The sequence below is a fragment of the Podarcis bocagei genome, assembly GCF_964188305.1.
Source record: "Podarcis bocagei genome assembly, chromosome: 5".
In the NCBI taxonomy this organism is placed as follows: Eukaryota; Metazoa; Chordata; class Lepidosauria; order Squamata; family Lacertidae; genus Podarcis; species Podarcis bocagei.
In genome coordinates this window covers 8,761,943-8,785,610 of record NC_138129.1, presented here as the reverse complement: position 1 = coordinate 8,785,610, position 23,668 = coordinate 8,761,943, and the positions used below count along the sequence as shown (strand labels likewise).

Here is a 23,668-nt window from a genome sequence, read left to right as displayed (position 1 = left end):
AGTCAGATGAAGAGGCACAGCCAACAAAGCCAGCAGCAAGAAGTGTGAGTCCTCTTTGGAGCCATCAGTCTTCACAGACTGCTCTCCTCTGGCCCATAGATTCAAGCTATGCCACTAAGACACATCTGTAAGGGGTTCTTAGATCCATCCTGGGAAAGGAAGGCTGAAACATTTTATCCATGCACTGATGCAACCAAGAGAGCAAACCTTTCAGATCAGCAGAATCCTAACTTGTTGGGTGGAGCATCTACTGAGCTACAGTGTCCACAGAAATAGTCCTAACACGTATCAATTCAGCGAAGGAACTCTTGTTACAGTTCCGATCTGTTTGCAATAACCTTGCAAATGTCTGACGGTTAAGTTAAAACCTTTCCAAGAACAGCTTATTAGACTACTGGGAGACAATCTTTGTCTGCAAATAGGGAAAAGGATAAAGGTATGACTACACTCAGATATGCAAGATAGAAAAAGGAAGACCTGTAGAGTTGTAAAGCCTCATGCTACTGAGGACAGGTGAATCCCTATGTTGTTCCATCTCTAAGTTAACAGTGTGTTTTGAATCAGTAGCCATATATTTATATATATTTGAAAAATCCTCAATTTCCATTGGCTTTTCTTTGCTTCACTAGTCCTTTCTACAAAAATAATTTCGCAGTTGCATGGCAGAGATACATTCAAAATTTCTCTTTCCCCAGTCCCTTTGCTGCACACAGGACGTACGGACATTTTCAGATTCCTTAAATTTCAATCTGGACTTCCCAGTGAAAATAATATTTACAGTACTCTTGGGAACCTTAATGCAGACCAGATTATGCAGTCCCTACCCATTCCGGCATGGCTGCCATTCTGAAAATACTTGAGCATATTGGGATGGATCTGGGCAGGATCCATCCCTCCTTTTGCAATCTTCACAGAACTTTAGCCTAATGGTTGCCATCAATTTGATTTGAATTAATTTTATAATGAAATGATTTTAGAATGTTGTACTATTTTATTGTTGTTAGCCGCCCTGAGCCTGGCTTCGGCTGGGGAGGGCGGGATATAAATAAAATTTATTATTATTATTTATTATTAGGGACACTCACTGCTTGTCATACCCACTGAGACTCTGAAGAGCCAATCTGAGCCTCATGCTTTATACAGTGGTACCATGGTTCTCAAACTTAATCCGTTCTGGGAGTCCATTCGACTTCCGAAACTGTTCAAAAACCAAGGCGTGGCTTCCAATTGGCTGCAAGAGCTCCTGCACTCAAGCGGAAGCCGGTCAGACATTCGGCTTCCGAAAAACATTCGCAAACCGGAACACTTTGCGGCATTCGGGAGCCAATTTGTTTGGCAACTAAGCCATTCGGGAACCAAGGTTTGACTGTACTACAAATCCAGTCCCTGCAATCCAGATATAAGCAGCCCTTACTCAGACACAAAAAAAACCTGTGGCTTTTTTCCTGGAGGAAAAGAAAGAAAACGTTAGGTGGGCGACGGTCAAAAAAGTCACCCTTCCACCATGAGAACACTTGCCCAATGGAGAGCAGGAAGCAGGAGGTTGAAAGAGGGGAGGACTCTTGCCTGGACTGCAGGTTTTTGATCCTGGAAAGCATATCCAAATGTCCCGCTGAGTACTGCTCAATGACGTCCATGACATCGTAGGGCCTCAGGCTCTCCTTGAACTTCCGCTTGGAAACCAGAAATCTCATGACACTAGAAGGAAGAGAGTGACAACGGGAGGCCTGCAGCCAAGTGGGTGTCCCACCTGTTACCCTCCCTCTGTCTCCTTCCCCAGCTCCAACCCCAAAAATGCATTCGTTTCTGCCCCATGCAAATCTATACCCGCCCCACTCTCTGTGCTTGTCACACCTGGAGAGCTCTCCCATCTTCCCCTAGTGTGAAGGAAGATGCTGGGATTTCAAGGAGCTGCATGCATGCTGCAAAGACCAAGGACCAACCATGGCAGGGAATCACAGAATTGTAGAGCTGGAAGGTACCCAGCGGTCATCTAGTCCAACCGCCTGCAATGCAGGAATCTCAACTAAAGCATCCGGGACAGAGGGCCACCCAACCTCTGCTTGAAATTCTCCAATGAAAGAGTCTCCCATGAAGAAACTGTACAGGCACTATTGCTATAAACCTTGAAGAGGTCAGCATTTACTGTGGTTGGGTCTTCTTAGGTATTAATTAAGGGCACTGATTTAGTTCAGTTGGTAGAACATGAGACCCTTAATCTCTTTTTTTTCCCTCCAAATTTTTTTATAAAAGGTAAACTGGACCATTAGGTCCAGTTGTGACCGACTCTGGGGTTGCGGTGCTCATCTCGCTTTATTGGCCGAGGGAGCTGGTGTGCAGCTTCATGTGGCCAGCACGACTAAGCCGCTTCTGGCAAACCAGAGCAGCGCACGGAAACGGCGTTTACCTTCCCGCCAGAGTGGTACCTATTTATCTACTTGCACTTTGACCTGCTTTCGAACTGCTAGGTTGGCAGGAGCAGGGACCGAGCAACGGGAGCTCATCCCGTCATGGGAATTTGAACCGCCGACCTTCTGATCGGCAAGCCTTAGGCTCTGTGGTTTAACCCACAGCGCCACCTGCGTCCCATAAAATTTTTTATAGCACAACTAAATAACACAAACAGAAAAACAAACAATACAAACAAATTCTTTCTAAACATTGTTAGGTGAGCTTCCCCAAGTCCCCCTTATCTAATTTTCATTTTACCTCATGTTTAGCAGTTCACATATATCATAATTTCTAGCCATTTTTTTTAACCACACTTACCATAAAAATCTTCACATTTTATCACTTACAAATAACACTATTTTAAAAATACACAATCTTCTACTTCTAACCCTACATCCTATGAGACCCTTAATCTCAGGGCTGTGGGTTCGAGTCTCACACTGGGTAAAAGATCCCTGCATTGCAGGGGGTTGGACTAGATGACCCTGTGATTCCTTTCCAACTCTACAGTCTTATGATTCTATGACTTGGGCTCTTGGTATTCAAGAGGGGGGCTGGTCATTATGTTGTCATGGCTGGAAGGGACTATATTTCTTAGCATTAAGCCGAAACCATCATAGGACCTTGATCTACAGATATCTGTTTAACTGCTGAGTGTCGTCTCCCCGTTTTACTCCTTCCCATGCCAAACTGAAGTCTTCTCTCACCAGAAGGGGTGAGAGTTGGTGCTTTCAATTCAAAGTGTTGGTGCTGACCTTTAAAGCCCTAAACAGCCTCGGTCCAGTATACCTGAAGGAGCGTCTCCACCTCCATCGTTCAGCCCGGACACTGAGGTCCAGCACCGAGGGCCTTCTGGAGGTTCCCTCACTGCGAGAAGCCAAGTTACAGGGAACCAGGCAGAGGGCCTTCTCGGTAGTGGCGCCCTCCCTGTGGAATGCCCTCCCACCAGATGTCAAAGAGAACAACTACCAGCCTTTTAGAAGACATCTGAAGGCAGCCCTGTTGAGGGAAGCTTTTAATGTTTGATGTATCACAGTATTTTAATATTCTTTTGGAAGCCGCCCAGAGTGGCTGGGGAAACCCAGCCAGATGGGCGGGGTATAAATAATAAATTATTATTATTATTATTATTATTATTATTATTATTATTATTATTAGGGGCTCATCGGGTGGGCCACTTCCTGGCAGGTGGGTTACAGGGAGGAAGTGTGGGGTGGGGTGGTTGGCATGGTGCAAGCACACCAGCGGAGCCTTCTGGCTTTTCTGCCAGTGCATTTGCACTGCGTCGACCTCCCTAAATGCCTCTCTCTCCCAGTAAGCAACAGAGACCCAACTGCCAGGAAGCGAACATGGCAGGTCCAACTCCAGCTGCTTCTTCGTCCAGCTGTATTTTATGTGCGATGCAAAGCCATGCAGAATCCTGCCTGTAGCAACTGAGCCCCTGACATTGTTCAGCACTGCTTGGCATTCTCATGGTCACACTTCCGCCCACAAGCACACTGCCCCCTTGTTTGCATGCACATCTCCCTCCCTTACCACACTGCCCTGATGCTGACTTTAAGGCCCGGTGTCAGATCCTCGGTCACAAATTCGCAGTTGCAGCTTTTGTTGTCGGCATCAGGCATGTCTTCTCCGGGGAGGCAGGCATCTAGATTGAGGAAGGATAAATGCATAATAAGCTATTGCTGCAGAGAGTGACAGATTCCTGGCAAAACGTGCAGGGAATATACAAAAGGCAAGTGTGATTGCAGCTTATGACAACCTTTTCCCTTTCTCTTTAAGCTAGGTTTAGATAGCAGCTTTGGATAACTGAAATGTATGCTCCCCCATCAGCGGCTCCCAAAATCTGCAGGCTGTGAAAAATATCTTCATGTATGCGACAACGGCTGCAAGAGTTTTAATAGCACAAGGTTGGAAGAACGAAGAAATCCCAACTAAAGAATCATGGCAAGAGAAATTGATGGATCATGCAGAACTGACACATAAGCTACGGGACAAGGACAACTGTGATTTCAAAGATGAATGGGAACCCTTTACAAAGTACTAGATGATGCAAGAAAGTGAATTGGACTCCTTGGCAGGTTTTGAATAAACACTCACAAACTCTTTATTGACAATAATCAGTTAGACAATTTAAGGCATTATACAATTTGGTAACATGCAGATAACAGTATTCACAGAGAAACCAAAGATTGGAACTGAGGGGAGACCGGGGGGGGGGCCTTTATGGGAGGGTGGGGGGAGGGAGGAAAATGGGGAAAATTAAGGATGTGATATTTTTTGATAATACGTTTTGTTTAAGTTTCTAATAATAATTTATTTTTAAAAATCTGCAGGTTGGCTTACAACATTAAAAAAAAATACATCCCTTCCAATTAAATCACATTTCAAAACAAGTGTTGCCTCAGGAATAATTGGTCAGGGGCTGCATGCTGGCAGGAATCAGTACTCACTGCCTTGCAGGATATCTTCAGGAGAAGAAAGGGTTAAGGAGTAAACTCTACAAAAATCTGAAGAGGAGTTCCTAAAACAATTGGATAGGGCCTTGTATGCCTCCTTCCAGCATCTCCTGCAGCTAGCTGGTGCCAAACTGTTATGTACTGAAGTTCTCACCCTGGGCCAGCAGGGGGATACTGTAGATAGTTATGCAAATAAGGGATCGAAAGTGACGTTCAGTGATTGGATAGTTTTAGAAAGTTGTTACAATTATGTGTACTGGAGCTCTATATAAGCAGGCTGACTTGAACCCTTCAGCTCAGTTCTGTTCTGGCCTCTGAATAAACAAGAGCTGTTTGAAGAATCATTGTGTCGTCTGATATGTTCACCCACAGCTTAACACAAACGTCTTGCTCTGCTTTCCTTTGGAACACATCAGAGAGGCCGAGAGTGTTAGTAATTTCATTCTCTCATTGCTTTTGGATCTCGTGATCCACTGTTTACATTCCATAGTGACAGGAGTGTGAGAACGGAACTCGGACACTGTACTTCCGTTCTGTGTGCTTTTGTACTTTCTCTCTTTGTTCTCTGCTTTCGGACGGAGAGGACATGTGTGAAGCTGCTGCTCACACTCAGCCATGTTTTTGTTTTGATAGATAAAGTAACTTTCGCAATGCCAAATACCTACAGCCTCGCTTCTTGCGGATACTCTGCTAATGGTAATAGCGTGCCCACAGCTCCACTGGATATGGGTTGCTGGACACCTGCGTACGCGGAAGGGATGTACACACAGAGAGAGGGGTCTTGTTGTCTGGGCAGCCCTGAACCTCCACACACACTGCCCAGGCTTGTGCCACAGAGATGTCACCGGTCACTGCCTCTCAGCCTAACCTACCTCACAACAGGCATGCCAACTCCTAGGTCTGGGAATGTTCAGGGATGCAGGAGAAGATATATTGTTTGATTATAGCCTTTCCAACTTGCGTTAAGAAGTTCACAATTTAGCAGAGTAACATTCCCCTTTTTAAACTCACAGCAGATGCGTTTGCTCAGACTTGCTAAAGCCTCTATAATAACTGTTCTGCTAATTTCCCCTTATTCCCTCATAAAAGAAAAGACACGACACAGTCTTTTATAAAAATGTAAAAAGAGTTTACTCACTCACATTCTGTTCACAATCGGATCCCAGAAGGCAGACTTAGCTTAGAAAAGTAACATACACCTGGAAACTATCTCATAAGGAGACAGTCCCTTTGTCCTCTCTTGGCTGGAAGCATCTTTGGCTAAGCAGATGTTGCTTCTTCGATGCATGTAGTCAAAGAGAGAGAGATGGCTGCCCTGCTCTGTGCTTTTGTCATTACCTGCACAGGTGAGGCCACGCCCACCTCTAGTCACATGCAGAGGAAGTCTATCCCAGCCCAGAAGGAAACAGGAAGTTTTCTTGCTGGCTGGACAAACATCCCTCCCCCTCTGTAAACATGTTCACTCTAGGAATGTTGTACTTGACTGCTAGGGGTAGGTCTTCAGGTGCCTCAAGATCGGCTGGCACAAAGCCAGGCCCCCTCAGTGTTGAGGGGGCGGAGGAGGCCGATCACCAATCCAAGCATGGCATGGTTCAGGAGCTAGCTCCTCCTGAGCATGAGAGAAGTCGTGCCATGCTGGGCTCCATGCTCGGCCTCCTCCCAACAATGTGATGTTGCATGTGTTACGTCACATGCTGAAACCACACATCGGGGGGGCCCAATCTTGGGTACAAGATGGCACCTCTGCCGCACAGGGTTGTGGGGATTAAATGAAGTGGCAGAGAACCACTGACACTGCCTTGAGCTCCTGGGTGGGGCAGGCAGGGTAGAAGCGGAGGAGGACTCTCAGAGGAAGACTGCCTGCTGAGGGCCTGAAGGGCTCTGCACTTGCCTCTTTCCACCTGGCCTAGGGTGGGGCCGGACAGGCTTCACAAGGACGGTGGCTGCTGCTAAGCAGAGAGGGCTCCTCTTTTCGATTGTTTATCATTCTTATCTGTCGTTCTAAATAAGACCATCTTGCCTGTGAGATCTGAAAGACCTGCATCCTGCCTTGCTGGCCTTTTCCCATCTGGCCTGGGAGAGTGGAGTGTGGACTGACTCCAACTACAAAAGCTGAGTCTGTTGAACAGATTCTTGGACTGGAGCATTGTTTACGGGGGGGGGTTGAGAGAGCTTGTTGCTGTTATTGTTATTATTGTATCTTTAGTGTTAGATCTTATGATTTATGTGGAAATTGTTTGGTTGTGTACTTTTTGATGTGTTTTATTTATTGCTTAGGGACGCGAGTGGCGCTGTGGGTTAAACCACAGAACCTAGGACTTGCCAATCAGAGGGTTGGTGGTTCGAATCCCCACAACGGGGTCAGCTCCCATTGCTTGGTCCCAGTTCCTGCCAACCTAGCAGTTCGAAAGCACATCAAAGTGCAAGTAGATAAATAGGTACCACTCCAGCAGGAAGGTAAATGGCGTTTCTGTGCGCTGCTCTGGTTCGCCAGAAGAGGCTTAGTCATGCTGGCCACATGACCCGGAAGTTGTACGCTGGCTCCCTCGGCCAATAAGGTGAGATGAGCTCTGCAACCCCAGAGTCGGCCACGACTGGACCTAATGGTCAGGGGTCCCTTTACCTTTACCTTTATTTATTGCTTATGACATTTGTTATGTTTGTAATTATCTAGATCTTGTCATGTTGTAAGCCATTTTGAAGCAGGGTTTCAACTATGGAAAGGCAGCATACAAATAAAATGATGATGATGATGATGATGATGAAGCATGGCTTATAAATGCAAAGAATGAACTCATGATAAAACACAGCACCCTGAGCTGCCTCACCTTCTGAATTTTGACGGGACGCAGCTCCCTTCATGCGGAAAGCCTGCCTGGTTCGGCTCCTGTCTCCGAAGCTCCAGCTCTTCGGCACTTTGCTGGGACTGTCTTCGATGCTCTGGTCCGCACTAGGGGACCTCCGTATCCCCTGGGCCTGAGGAGAACCTTTACCTTTTGTGGCCGCACCTCGAGGGCTGGAGAAGACACGATCTTTCAAGCTGACCTTTTGACTGCGCACAGAGACAAACCAAGACAAGAGACCAAAAAAAGAAAAAAGGGGAGGGGGGGAGACAAGCAAGGGGAAGTCACTCCAAAAACACCACGGCGGCTCCCCTTCAGCCATTCAAAATCGATTTGTCTTTCAAAGCAGCGGCGGCTGAAGCGGCGGCAGTGAGATGTGGCTTTTAAAACACTAGACCGGTTCGGAAAAAGGAATTTCGGGGAAGGTTTCCATGGCGATGGATGGAGATGAAGTAGGGGGTCGTTAATCGAGGAGCGTTGATGAGGAATGGACAAGTAAACAGAAAGTGGTGTTGGGATGTGAGGGTCTGTCAGGGGCAAATGGAAAGGCGAGGGGCACAGAACGGTGGGGTACGGTAGCTGTTGTACACAGGGGAACGGGGGTAAGGTTCAACTATTCAAAATCTGGACCTTTATCCTTGTCTGAGGGGGATAGTGAAGAAAGACTCTTCCGAGATGTACCTGACAGAAACAACTTCTGCCAATATCAAAGTCTAGAGAGCCTGGATCGAACAACCGGGCTAACACAATGTGGATGCAAGACTCGAAACCTTCCTGATTTTCTCACTTGCTTTGTGAAGTGGGAAAAGAAGACCTTAGAAAGTGGGCAACTGGCCTCATTACCCATCATGCAAAGTTCTGTGTCGCGGCCAAGAAGGAGGCAGCCATCTTGCATAGCATTTTACGCATGCATTCTGTCGGATGGCTTTGCCCTACCTAGTTCAAAGGTATTTAAGGGCATTTTGTAAGCTTGATATTTTAGGATGGTTATTGTATTTTATAGATTTATATACTGCCCTTCATCGTGAGATCTCAGGGCAGCTCACAGAATAAAATACAAGATGAAAACATGAAAACAAGTGAAGCAAAACAGCAAAACGATAACCGCCACCCTTCCCACAGACACATTTAAAAGGCTGTAGAATATTAGTCAGCCAAAGGCCCAAAGAGGAACATTTTCGCCTGGTGCCTAGGATATCCAAATCTTCCTGTACGCCAACTTTTCTACTTTTTCTTCCTGTTCCCTCACCTCCACCAATGTCCGCTAGACTATTTTACGTTGAGAACATCTGCTTTCCTGCATATAAAAAGTAGGCTACCTGCTCACAATCACATCATTGAGGGTTTCTGGGTCAGATTTCCCACGTTACATTACTGAACATTGAATCCCAGAGTTATGTGCATCTGAGAATTCAGCTCTGCTTTTATTTAACCTCCCACCACCACCACATTAAGTGCTAAACAGTTCACCAGCATGAAAGCCTTTCCTGGAAAGACAAAATGAATTCACACAGGATGTTTCCTGGTGGTTACTAGCCATGATACTTAGAAGTACCGCATCTCTGCCCAGAGGCTTGAAGATGCTAGAGGTGAACAAGGGTGTACAGGTGGTGCTGTCACACTCTCTTTGTCGGGGGCCAGGCTAGAGCCAAAATTTAGAAATCGAAGCTCTCACGTTTCATCGCTGCTGCTTCATTGCTGACCGGACAAGAGACAAGGCTTTCATTATATACTGATCAGGCTCCTTCCTCGATTTCACCTAGCAAGACCCGCTTCCATAAGGCTGCTGAAGAGGAAGAGGTGAGACCACAGGAGCTCTCCATCAGCTCAGGTGATTGACCAGCAACTCCTCCTGTCCTTTGTTACGGAAATTACCGGGGGGGGGGGACACACATCTTTAAAGTTAAATATTACAAATATTATGCCTGAACGTATCCTTTCAACTTGACAGCTCAGGGAAGTTACCTAGCTTTACAAATTATATAAAATCATCTCCTTTCCCAGTTTCCTCCATTTCAAAGCTATTTTCCCCTTGAAAAAGGACTCCAGGAAGTTCCCAGAGGTGACAATTGCTGGGCTCATTGTTAGCCAAGGGAAGCCAAATCTCATCACCTGACTCACCTCAGGCTCCAGACATGCAAAGGAAGTTCTATTGTACTTTTGGGTGGTGGGTACTTAAGACATATTTGTCTATGCTAATCTTATATCTGAGTCTTGCCCTGCCATGTCTGCTTATACTAATCTTGTACCAAGGACTTGTCTGGACATGTTTGCCAAGGTTAACCCCTCCCCTTTCGTGATATGTCAGTGATGTAGCAATGATGTAGCAATGATGTTGTACGAACTGTATGCTGGGATATGGTGGGAAAGTTTTAAAAGTCTTTGTCACCTCATCCTCGGGGTTCAAATTTGCTCTTTGAACCTATTGCGCAATAAACTTTGGTCTACAGCTATTTGCTCCGGTTGGTAGCTGGACTTCTTCCTTTATCCCGCAGGGACCCGCAGGCTCTGCCCGACGAGCTGGGTGACTGAGCAGCCTCACACCTAGATTTTTCCGTAACATCTGAACTTTCTGTCAGGAAAAAGCAGCAATGCAAAAGCCAGCTGCAGGTGGCTGGAATGCAAAACAGGATGTTGTTGTCTGGAACTGTACTGTTGGGGAAAAGGGGCAGTCCATTCTCTGTACTGAGCACCGGATGTTAGCTCAGAGTTGTCATCTGACCTGTACTGGAAGTACAGGGGTGGAGTTGTGACTCTACTGCTGGAGTCTGGAGAATGCAGTAACGTTTCTCTGTACTGCTGAAATGACAGGAATAAAAGACATGTAAATAGACTCCTGTCTGTCTCTTTCCCCTCCCTGGGGAATGCAGGGAGGAGGGAGGATGGTGTGTTCTTCTCACGTCTGAGGAGGATCGCCGATTTATGACCTTGCCTGCCGGGAGACGCAGGTCGGAAGGTCAACAAGTATCTCAGTTGGTTGCCCGGGGAGGCCAGTTACCTCTGACTGCGAGCTGAGATACTGACACTTTCCTTTTCAGCTGATCGCTCCAAGAACCCTATATAGCAAAGACCTAAGCCCAGAGTTTGCTTTGTTCCTCCACCCTCCTCCTCCCCTTTTCTTTTTGTGTCGCCTGAAGGCAGGGACGGTCTTTTTTTATTGATATCTGCAAGCTGCTCTGTAAGCCTCCCCCCCCCCTTCAAGAGTGGGGGAAATAAATAAATAAATAAATAAACATTTTTTTGATAAACGCTTTTCAAAAAATAAATAAAATATTAAATAAATAAATAAAAATAAAACCAAGGTCTTTCCCGAAGCGACTGTAATGGAGGCTTTTATTTCTGCAGCTGCCCGCCTTTCCCTTCAGGAATTGTTTAGTAACCTCTCACTGTGCTTGGTTATGCTTTTAAAATAAAATCTTACATTAATTATGGGGAACTGCTAATGCACTGAAACGCAGTCCCTGAAAGCCCATTACTCATAATGAAAAGGAACTTTCCCCCACACACACACACACAAACCTCCTGGTGTAATGGAAAACAAACAAGTCTCTAAGGACAGAGGCAGGCCCACCCACCCCCCACCCCACCCCTGCTGTGTTAAGGTTTTCCTTCAACCAGGGACCTGTTTTCCAAATCAAGAGGCTGCAACATGCAGGGAAATTTCTACAGGGGAACAAGTGCAGTTCGGAACTGGAAAGGAGGTGGGGCAATGGCAGGCATTTGCAGCTGATTCAGGAGCATGGCTCCATCTATACAAAGTCACAGAATCCTAGAACTGGAAGGGACCGCAAGGGTCATCTAGTCCAACCCCCTGAATTGCAGAAATCTTTTACCCAATGTGTGGCTCAAGCCCACTATGGGTGTAGCCTGGGAGGCAGGGAGCAGCTGCCCCCCCCCCAAAAAATCAAGTCAATAAATAAAAATATCTAAAAGCAGAAATAATCAGAATATTTGAAATGCTCGCTGACGTCACTTGGGCGATGTTGTGTCTCATTCTAGCGACGCAACTGGCAATCTGGCTGAGTGACAGGCAGTGACGGATTTACGTACGAGCTAAACAAGCTATAGCTTAGGGGCCCACTCTCTTGGGGGGCCCGGAAAAAAACCTGGATGTACATCCAATATAAGATAAAAAAACAAATAAAATAAAACCTACATACAGCAACAGTGTTTTGTGTTGTGTAGGCTCCTATAATGTAAGTCATGGGCTCTGCCTGCTAGCCTGCTCCCTAAAAGATCACTGGATTGCTCCTTTCTATATATAGGGTGCCTACATTCTCCATGTGCAAATGGCTTCAGATACCTATTAGGTCCATAAATTACCATATAGCATATATTCAACACAAAAAAACAGTGACAATTTGTTGTTGACAAAAGACAGATAGACATATAAAGGGCCCCATTATCTTCAGTAGCTTAGGGCCTCATCAAACTTAATTCTGGTCCTGCATAACTCCATACCCTCCAACATTTCTCCAATGAAAATAGGGATGTCCTAAGGAAAAGTGGGACATTCTGGTATCAAATCAGAAACCAGGATGACTTCTGTAAATCCAGGAATGTCCCTGGAAAATAGGGTCACTTGGAGGGTCTGCAAAAAGGGTTTGCAGAAACTAACCTACCATGCAAAGGTTACATTTACATTGGCCCGTCCTCTTTTGCCCGTGGCCCCAACTTACTGTCATGCGGTCCTCAGAAGGTTTCATAGAAGAGTATGAAGCCCTTAAGCTGAAAAAGTCTCCCCATCCCTGACATAAGGAAAGGGAGAGGGGATCTATGCTTTAGTGTGCTTTAGTGTGTTGCTACCGGGTGGCACTGTGGGTTAATCCACAGAGCCTAGGACTTGCCAATCGGAAGGTCGGTGGTTCGAATCCCTGCAACGGGGTGAGCTCCTGTTGCTCGGTCCCTGCTCCTGCCCACCTAGCAGTTCGAAAGCATGTCGAAGTGCAAGTAGATAAATAGGGACCGCTCCGGCGGGAAGGTAAACAGCATTTCCGTGCGCTGCTCTGGTCCGCCAGAAGCAGCTTAGTCATGCTGGCCACATGACCCAGAAGCTGTACAAAGGCTCCCTTGGCCAGTAAAGCGAGATGAGCACAGCAACCCCAGAGTCGGTCACGACTGGACATAATGGTCAGGGGTCCCTTTACCTTTACCCTAAACGGTGTATTTAAAAGATGAACAATTAAGTGCAAAAGCTTCTGGCACCTTCCGGTATCCTGCTCCAGCCAATATTAGGGCGAAACAACATTTTGCCAAACAAATTTCAGGATGTTGCCATATTGCATGTTTCCTTCTACACATCACTGGCTGGCTGTCATTTAAGGGTGTGTGTGTGTGTGTGTGTGTGTGTGTGTGTGTGTGTAGGAAAACGCACAATATGACAACACCTCAAGGATTAAGTGAAGCTGAGAGAAAAGATGCAACATGGATGGCATTGCTCCTGCTAGGTTTATATATACATATATAAATCATGCCTTCGAGATCTGCTCAAAGTGCACAGCAAATGAATTTTGCTCTTGGCTCTGAGATGCTTTACATAATACAAAATGTTGGCTGCTTTTGGTTTCACTTTCTTGCAAAATCTCTCTCATAGGGCTGCATCTCTCTGCACAACATCTCTGGGAACATTTTAGTTCTCTCTCTACCATCACTCTACTAAGGATTCCCCTGAATTTTACTTGCATTTTGGAGCAGCGGAGAAACACACTATCTGACTTTTCTTTTTGCTCTTGCCAACTCCTAGTATTGTCAGTTCCCTTCAGGAGGACTAATTCCAAAGTACCAGCACATTACCGTAGTACCAGCACATTACCATCATATTGCGTGCAAAGTAACCCTAAGCATCATACAACCCAAGTTGTGAACCCAAGCTTATCTTCCTAATGCAGGTTGCAATTCAATACCTATTTACTTGGGAGTAAGTCCAATGTATTCAATACATAGGATTGTGGTGGTAGCCTCTTGCCTCTGAATGGTGGGATACTTAACAGAGCTCTGGCATCTTAGAAACGAAAGACTGATGGTTTTAGGAGCTGGATTGGATTCCAAAAACGGACAAACAGATCACATTTTGCAATTGACAAACATCAACTACATTTCGCAAGCATCCTGTGGCATTCTAAATCAGCCTTGCACTGGCCAAGTCCACACTTAAGTGCAAAAAATAAAAGATGAGTCCACTGTCCAAAGCATGCAGAGGGAAGAATTAGTAGTTTAATAGCCCTAAGAGAAGACACATGGCCGCAAAGTCTTTCAAGCTGATTTAACTGTCGCAGAGACAGACGGATAAGAGATGCTGCAGGAACTGGAATCTGGGATTCAGTCATCTGAGTTCCCACTCTCCATCAATGCCCAAATCTTGCTCAGTGGTACTTGCAGTTAGGCAGTTAGGGGTCTTGTAGCTACAATGTGTGGAAGATTAGTGGTCTGTGGCTGCATAGTAGAAGTGCTGGAAAAGCCATGTTATGTTTTTAAATGCCACTAATCCAGAGCTATGAAGGAGAAGCCCATTCACATGTATTCAGCCCAGTGGGTTTATGATACAATCAATATACGTACTTCCAAATTCAAATTATTTAATAATAAACTGGGAGACCCCAAGTTGTGAGGGATGTCGTTTTTCAGGGTTTGTTTTATTTTCCCGGGTAGTGTTTTCCCCGAATACCCGGTCTCTTTTGTCACTATTAACCTTATTAGCTTGCTAAGAAAGACTCTGACTAAGGCAAGATTACACCTTGCGGTTTCCGCACTTGGTCTCATTGGGGAAACACAGAAGCAGGCGATGTCGGCTGGCCATCAGAGGACATTCTGGAGGGCCTCCCTTTGCACCTCTATTAAGCAGATGAGTGGTCAGAACAGAAGGCAGCAGGGGAAAGAAAGAGACAGAAAAGAGAGAAGATGAGCCGTGCAGCTTTGGATTAGTTCAGTGCAAAGCGATTCCCGTGGTACCTAGAGTTTCCTGAGCAGCATCCACAAAGTGACTTTCTGGACGGATTGCTTTTACTGGAAATGAGGGGAGAGTAGAGAAATTAGACCAGAGGGCTCATGCCAAACAGGAAACTTTGATCAACTGCAGAAAGTGATGTGGAAGGGACACATTCATCGGGGATATTATGGAGCCAGGATGGGGGGGGGGGTGTTTCGTTTTCCGTCAAAAGCAAAGCGCAATAAAAGTGTGGCTTGGGGACAGCTTTGCAATAAAAAAAATAACTCTACAAACAGTCCCTTCTGCATCAGAAATGTCTTCCTTGGCCGCAGAATCTCTAATGGAACACGGAGCCCTTGAAAATGTTTCTCAAATCAATTAGAAAATTTTCATTGTGATTTCCCGCCTCCCAAATATTAATCCTGCCATTTTCCATGCTTGCTAAAAACTGGCACTTTCCACCTCCCAACGCATTGGAGGAAGAAGAAGATACTTTCCCTTTTCTTTAAATCTATATCGTCAAGATTTACTCTCAAGTTACTCTGAATTCTGCAGTTTCTCCCAGATATTAATTATCACCATTTCCCACTCCTTGCAAAGATCTACTTATTCGGCTAGCAAAACTTAACGGAGATAGCTTCCCAATGAATTCAACTGAATTATGTATTCCATCTCTGCTCTTATTTTGCTATTTTTATTTGTCCCTTCTAAGTATTACCGGTAGTTATTAGTGTTTTTTGTTGGCATTTGGCGTCTTTTCTCCAATGTTTTAAACCAAGAGAAAAGCACTAAGCCTAAAAGGTGTGAATTTCACCCACAGAAAAGAACAAGGCAGAGGTGCTCATTGCGCTATCAATCAAATGAGCAGGTGCATTTATGCATGAGCCACTATACATGACCCAGAGCTGCCACAGCTCTGCCACTATTGCCCCTTCTTTTTGTGGAAACGTGTGATTCTCTGTCTCTTACAACATCTGCTTTGGCCCAACGATCCACCTTCTTTTCTCTTCTTTTCCACCCCAAATGAGCTGTTTTAATAAGTCAAGAGGGCACACCCTGAGAGCCGGCTCAGTACCATTAGCAACCTCTCGGCCACATTTAAAATGCAGAAGGGGGTAGCCTCTTTGGCTTGCGCTGGGGAGGGGGCAGGGAGGAAGGGTGACTTGAACTTGGCAGCGCAACGCTTCCGTTCCAGTACCAGAAGGGATGCTGAGCATCGCTCCTTCTGCTCAGCAACCTCCGCTGCAAGCTCAAACGGAATCCGCCCTCTCTTTCTCGAAAACACCCGGCTCCGTTTTCCTGGCAAAGCACCATAGGTGTCTCTTCTTGAAAGAACAAGACCACTCGTCAAATACAGTAGGCTAGGGGTTTTCTGGCACAGGGCCAGACTAACAGACACAGATTCCGCGAGTCTCCTGCAGGCATCCCCAATAGGACGAGGGGTTTAAAAACAAACGGAAGGGCTGCCTCTGTCAGTTGACATTTTCATCAACAGCCCGACCACAAGTCCATCCGCAGCTCCTTCTGCCCCCAATCTCTGGAGGGAATGGTTAAAACCTTAATCTACAGCATCCCCTGCCAGGAACCCGAATTCTCTCACAACCCCACGTATTCCTATTAATTTTCCTATGCTGATGAGACTGCCATTTGAAATAATTCTAGAACTTTTTCAGCAAACCCAAACTACCTCAGATTATCACCAATTTGGCGGGGGCAGGGTCAGTTGCCCTGTGGTGTTTCATCTCCCCCACACACAATTTTTAATTATTATTAATTTAAATTGCATTTGATTTACTAGGTGGGGTTAGCTGACATAGCGTACTTCTAGAAGCTGTTGGACTACAACTCCCATCATCCCTGACTACCAACCATGCCAGCTGGGGATGATGGGAGTTGTAGTCCACTAACATCTGGACAGCACCATGTTGGCAACCCCTGCGCTGAAAGCAATCTGCCCCTATTGAAATGGATGGGGAAAAGGAAACTAACATACACTGAAGAATAGCCAGCCCGAGCCATTTAGGCACCTGAGGCAAACTGCAAAATGGCACCCCTCTCACCACCAAGGAAGAAAGGGTGAGTGAAGATCTACATCGGGAAGATGGGAGGGAAAAAAGATCTATATGGGGATCTGCTGCATCTGTGGATCCTGCCGCCTAAGGCGGCTGCCTCATCTCGCCTCACAGGAGGGCTGGCCCTGCACTGAAAGATAAGTGGAGTCCATTCTGCCCCCAGCAATTTCTCAAAATAGGGCAAGGGAAATCTTAGCATTCTGCCTATATCATGAATTCAATTTATATGTGATCATATCACTTCAGGAGCACAGAAGTAGAACTTTCTATTTGGAGTGGGTGAGTGCTAAGATTCTGTACATTCTCTACCTGTCTTGAGTTAGTCAAGTCCATTGACTTCAATGGGTCTACTCCAAGTAAACTACAATGCACTGTTTTTGGAATATGGTACTAATGTGATTAGGACGTGGGTGGCACTGTGGGTTAAACCACAGAGCCTAGGACTTGCTGATCAGAAGGTCAGCGGTTCGAATCCCCGCAACAGGGTGAGCTCCCATTGCTCAGTCCCTGCTCCTGCCAACCTAGCAGTTCGAAAGCACATCAAAGTGCAAGTAGATAAATAGGTACCACTCTGGCAGGAAGGTAGACGGCGTTTCCGTGCGCTGCTCTGGTTCGCCAGAAGCAGCTTAGTCCTGCTGGCCACATGACCCAGAAGCTGTACGCCGGCTCCCTCGGCAAATAAAGCGAGATGAGCACCGCAACCCCAGAGCCGGTCACAACTGGACCTAATGATCAGGGGTCCCTTTATCTTTACCTTTACAATAATAATAATAATAATAATAATAATAATAATAATAATAATAATAATAATAATAATAATAATTTATTATTTATATCCCGCCCATCTGGCTGAGTTTCCCCAGCCACTCTGGGCGGCTCCCAATCAGTGTTAAAAACCGTACAGCGTTACATATTAAAAACTTCCCTGAACAGGGCTGCCTTAAGATGTCTTCTGAATGTCAGGTAATTATTTATCTTTTTGACATCTGAAGGGAGGGCGTTCCACAGGGCGGGCGCCACTACCGAGAAGGCCCTCTGTCTGGTTCCCTGTAGCCTCACTTCTCGCAATGAGGGAACCGCCAGAAGGCCCTCGGCACTGGATCTCAGTGTCCGGGCTGAACGATGGGGGTGGAGACGCTCCTTCAGGTATACAGGACCGAGGCCGTTTAGGGCTTTAAAGGTCAGCACCAACACTTTGAATCGTGCTCGGAAACGTACTGGGAGCCAATGCAGATCTCTCAGAACCGGTGTTATGTGGTCCCGGCGGCCATTCCCAGTCACCAGTCTAGCTGCCGCATTCTGGATTAATTGCAGTTTCCGGGTCACCTTCAAAGGTAGCCCCACGTAGAGCGCATTGCAGTAGTCCAAGCGTGAGATAACTAGAGCATGCACCACTCTGGCGAGACAGTTCGCGGGCAGGTAGGGTCTTAGCCTGCGTACCAGGTGGAGCTGGTAGACAGCTGCCCTGGACACAGAGTTAACCTGCGCCTCCATGGACAGCTGTGAGTCCAAAATGACTCCCAGGCTGCGCACCTGGTCCTTCAGGGGCACAGTTACCCCATATCATACTAATGTGATTAAGGTCAAAGACCAATGAAGAAATGCTAACCTGAACTAAATCCATTTTCGAACATACAGTGCAATCACACCTTGTATGCATTTAACATGTGCGATTTCAACTTTATGCATTTGAAGGTCAGCCAGTTGAAATCACACAAATAAAAGGCATGGAAGGTGGAGAGCTTAAAAGCTCTTTCTTCTTCTTTTGCACAGGGTTTTCCCAGCATGGAAAGAGCTTTTAAGCTGTCAGATTTGCTTACTGGGATCTGGGAGGCTCTCGCAAGATTTCACACAGGCACCATAATGGTGGTGAGACCAGAAGAAACAACGAAGCCCGTGTGTTTCTTCAGGAAATGATAGAAAAAGGAGAGGAGAGCAGCAGTAGATGGTGCTGCTTGGGGCCAGGAGGAGCAGTGCAACTCTGCGGGGGGCGGGGAGACAGGAGCGTCACAGCAGCATCCAAGCAACTTTGGGACCACACAGAAAGAGCTTGGGGGCTGCTTAAAGCCCCCAGTCTGCGGGTTGGGACCCCTGCTGTAAACAAAAACCACCTGGGTGGACATTTTCAAGCACTCCTAGAGTGACAAGCTCCCTGTGCATGAAGTAATCAAATGGCAAGGTTAATAATAATAATAATAATAATAATAATAATAATAATAATTTATTTACACCCCATAAGTAAAAATAAACAGAGACTACAAAGAATAGCTCCAGTGCATCCCTCTTTGTAATGTGCAAGCATTCCCCATGCAGGGATTTTATTTTATGAGGGGCCATCAGTACAGCCTTCCCCAGTCTGAAATAATAATTTAATAATAATAATAATAATTTATTATTTATACCCCGCCCATCTGGCTAGGTTTCCCCAGCCACTCTGGGTGGCTTCCAACTGAATATTAAAAACAATACAGCATCAAACATTAAAAACTTCCCTAAACAGGGCCACCTTCAGTTGTCTTTTAAAAGTAAAATAGTTGTTTATTGCCTTGACATCTGCTGGGAGGGCGTTCCACAGGGCGGGTGCCACTACTGAGAAGGCCCTCTGCCTGGTTCCCTGTAACTTGGCTTCTCGCAGTGAGGGAACCACCAGAAGGCCCTCGGCGCTGGACCTCAGTGGATGGGGGTGGAGACGCTCCTTCAGGTATACAGGACTGAGGCCCTTTAGGGCTTTAAAGGTCAGCACCAACACTTTGAATTGTGCCCGGAATGAAGAAGCAAAGCCCTTTGTCACCTGTTATCATACCCATTTGGATATGAAGAAAGGCAAGGACACGCCTGTTGTTTGCTTTCTGGCTTTTAGCAGTACATCAGGGCAGTGGCATAGCGTGGGTTGTCAGCACCCGGGGCAAGGCAAGTAATTTGCGCCCCCTAACCCGGGGTAAGGCAAGTAATTTGCGCCCCCTAACCCCTAACCTGCCGCCGCTGCCAGCTTCTTCTTGCTGCTGCCTGGTCTGGTCTGGTGTGGTTCTCTCCCGCGCTCAGCGCTGCGCTGGGCGGCCGCTGCACTGTCCCTCCCCCAGATAGTCCCTCGCTCTCTCTCCGCACCGCACGCCTGGCACCCACCCCCTCCACAGTGGGCGGCGACCCAGCGGCTCGGATCGGATTCGCACAGCCAGCACTGCAGTGAGAGAGAGTGAGCCAGGTAGGGGCAGAGAGCTGCGAGTGCGAGCGCGCGCCCCCCAGATGTTGCCCCCGGTGCGGCCGGCCCCCCCCTGCACCCCCCACGCTACGCCACTGCATCAGGGGTCGGCAACCTAAGGCTCATGAGCCACAAGCGGCCCATGGGGGTTGTTTAACCAGACCATGGACCCCCACTGCCCGCTCAGTCAGCTCCCGTGTGCCGCGCTAAACTGGCACGGAGCAGAGTGGGGACCACCTTCCGCGACGCTGGCCGGCTTCCCATTGGCTGAAGGAAGCTCCTGCAGCCAATAGGAAGCAGAGCACACCTCCTCCGTGCCAGAAATAGCATTTGCGCATGTGTTTGCGCATGTGCGCGCACTCCGGCCCACCGTGGCGTCTGTGGGACCGTGAACCGGCCCAAGCCACAAAAACTTTGCCGCCCCCTGCACTATATGGTGAGCGCAGGGGGTTGAGAGTGTGTGTGTGAGCTAATGGACAGAATGCCACACGTCAGTTTGCAATTTTTTTTGGTACAGAAAGTACTGGCTTAAAATGTAGAGATCTTTCCTATTCTATTCAATTCAAGAGGGTTCTGGGAGCTTCTCTGTGTGATACAAGCTGGTGCAAGCTGGAAGTTTCTAGCTAACAACAAGCTTCTGTTCCGCCTAGAAACAAGCAGAAGGTTCCTGATGTTTTGGTTATTCCTTCAGAGAAGCTGAGTACAGCTGGTTTAAACTGGTTCTGTTATTGCTTTCACTCAAGCTTATGCTGACTATAATAATAGGAAGCAAAGATCCCCTGTGTTGTGAACAGGAAAATCTGCCAACCTTAAAGCAACACTTCACGCTAATAATTTGGTTACAACACTTTACTAAATTGTAAATTGATTACTAAATTGTATCTTCATTCAAAGTCATAGAATCATAGAATCATAGAGTTGGAAGAGACCACAAGGGCCATCGAGTCCAACCCCCTGCCAAGCAGGAAACACCATCAGAGCACTCCTGACATATGGTTGTCAAGCCTCTGCTTAAAGACCTCCAAAGTAGGAGACTCCACCACACTCCTTGGCAGCAAATTCCACTGTCAAACAGCTCTTACTGTCAGGAAGTTCTTCCTAATGTTTAGATGGAATCTTCTTTCTTGTAGTTTGGATCCATTGCTCCGTGTCCGCTTCTCTGGAGCAGCAGAAAACAACCTTTCTCCCTCCTCTATGTGACATCCTTTTATATATTTGAACATGGCTATCCTATCACCCCTTAACCTCCTCTTCTCCAGGCTAAACATGCCCAGCTCCCTTAGTCAAGTGGCATACAATTTATACAAGGTAACACCAACTAATGTAACTTAAGCAAATTTCCCATTTTTGGATGGTGTATCAAACGGAGAATAATTCAAGTTCAACATGCCTTCCAAATTAAGTATAAAGTCCCAACCACAGCACAGATGCACCTGGTTATATACATGACTTATTCACTGAATCAGTGAAAGCTGGACCATTTGCAACTTATGTACCTTCTCAGACCTCTTATTTGCTGAGGAACAAAGTTTGAAACAGTCAGTTATCCAGGAAAGAATGTGCTGCTACTGCCTCTGGAGCACCAACTTCTTTCAGCATGTTCACAGCTAAATATTTGAATAAAATACAATTTAGTAGCTATATAAAGTGTTGTAATCAAATTATTAGCCTGGCGTGTTGCTTTTAGGTTGCTAGACTATAATAATAGGCCAGAAGGAGCCTGGATTTCACTTTCTGTCTCTCTTTCCTTCTGGTGTGGGGTTCTGTACATAGTATGCTTAGTGTTAAGGTTTTAGTCTTATTGTAAGTTTAAGTTAGGAACGTGGGTGGCGCTGTGGGTTAAACCACAGAGCCTAGGACTTGCCAATCAGAAGGTCGGCGGTTCAAATCCCCGCGATGGGGTGAGCTCCCATTGCTCATTCCCTGCTCCTGCCAACCTAGCAGTTCGAAAGCACCTCAAAGTGCAAGTAGATAAATAGGTACCGCTCCGGTGGGAAGGTAAACAGCATTTCCGTGCGCTGCTCTGGTTCGCCAGAAGCGGCTTAGTCATGCTGGCCACATGACCTGGAAGCTGTACGCCGGCTCCCTCGGCCAGTAAAATGAGATGAGCACCGCAACCCCAGAGTCGGCCACAAATGGACCTAACGGTCAGGGGTCCCTTTACCTTTTTTAAGTTTAAGTTAAGTCTGTTGCAACTGGATTTCTTATGGACTCTGCCGATCCTGAAGATCTAATGGATTTGTGACCATTATGCTCATTTGCCTTTAGTAGTAGTAAATTCTGCTGGATGAAGAACTGATTGCCTCTGGTCTATTTTTTTGTTTTGTTTTGGTTTTTTGGAATCCTGCAACCTTTTTATGTTTTTAATCTGCTAACTACACATTGGGGTCTCCTTCAGATCAATATGAGCGGAATTCATGACAACACTTGGATGGAGTAAACCTGGGTACAAAAGTCTAGTGAGTCATGATGAAGCTCACTGGATGGCCCTGGGCTGGTTTAATTTCTCTTGGCTTGGCCTCTATCACAGGGTTCATGTGAGGACAACAGAGGAAAGAGGAGAGGAGAGGAGGAAGCTAGACATCTTGGAGGAAAGGTGAGATAAATCCACAGTCAATAAATAAAGCACAAAAACTACCAGACTGGAAAAAAGTAGGTCAGGGAATAGCACTACTACCCCTAGGAGCTGTTTGAAGCTCATCCACCCACATGCTCAGTCTGGCACATTGACAACAGCGGTTTTCTATGCTTAACTTCCCCCAGGTTGCTAACTCACTGGAGAATCCCACTTGTGCAAAAAAGGCGAGTGGGATGTCCACAACCCCACCACCAGGGCAGAAAGGGAGCAGTTAAGAAGCCTGAATTGGGTCCATTGTTGTCACACGAGGGCTGGATTTTCTGGATCGTGTGCTGGCGCAGTCCCTCATCCCCCAGATCAGGGTGTTTCTGTTGGCTAGTGCCAACAGGAATGTCCCTGGTGGTAGCTTCCACCCAACATTTCAGCGAGCACATTGCATGCTTCTTGTTAGAAGAGCTTCTCCACCAATGGGGGAGTTTTTCCAACAGTGGAGGCCAGCAGAGCTGGGCAAGGCTAGGGCAGAAGGACATCACCCAAGCTTCCTCCAGCACAGCAGATCCTGAACTTGGATTGTTCTGCCAATTTTGAGATGAGCAACTGAATCTTGTTAGTATAAAGGGGTTGGGGAGGAAGATGCATGAACTCCTCGGAGGAATTGCCAGATATACAGCTAATAAATGAATGAACGTGTCACCATGCTAGGCTTGTAGCTGGAACATACAGGCATCTGTTGCAAACTGTTGCTTGAAATTATTAAATCACCTGCAAATATTGAATGTCTGGGTTAGAAAGCCAAACTAGACATTAACGCAGACAGCATTTCCCTCGTAATGTCCGGGGGGGGCATGGTGTCATATTGTCAGGCTCAGTTCTCCCACCCCAAAATGAAACCAATGAATCAGAGCAGGAAAGGGAAAACCATGAACCCAGTGCAACAATACCTTGCATTTCTTTTAACTAAGCATTGCTGGAGAAACACAGGTTGATACACTCACACAACATCTAGTAAGGCCCACAGATTTTTCTGAAACTGTTCTCTCCTAACAGTTGTACAAATACCGTATTTTTCGCCCTATAGGACGCACTTTTTCCCCTCCAAAAATGAAGGGGAAATGTGTGTGCATCCTATGGGGTGAATGCA

General features: G+C 46.5%; 1 protein-coding gene across 5 annotated transcripts in view; it reads right to left on the bottom strand.

Annotated features, from left to right (window-relative positions):
* Positions 1 to 23,668, bottom strand: part of KCNQ2 (potassium voltage-gated channel subfamily Q member 2) — a 141,026-nt gene that overhangs the window by 17,899 nt on the left and 99,459 nt on the right. For 2 of the 5 annotated variants that reach the window (XM_081196198.1, XM_081196200.1), the window contains 4 exons: positions 14,702 to 14,755; positions 7,739 to 7,962; positions 3,988 to 4,099; positions 1,567 to 1,698 (listed from right to left, as the gene is read on the bottom strand). In XM_081196198.1, the coding sequence (XP_081052324.1) occupies positions 1,567 to 1,698; positions 3,988 to 4,099; positions 7,739 to 7,962; positions 14,702 to 14,755 (522 nt within the window). Of the gene's footprint in view, positions 1 to 1,078; positions 1,699 to 3,987; positions 4,100 to 7,738; positions 7,963 to 14,701; positions 14,756 to 23,668 lie in introns of those variants that run through there. The other 3 variants (XM_081196199.1, XM_081196201.1, XM_081196197.1) reach the window with 2 other exon arrangements.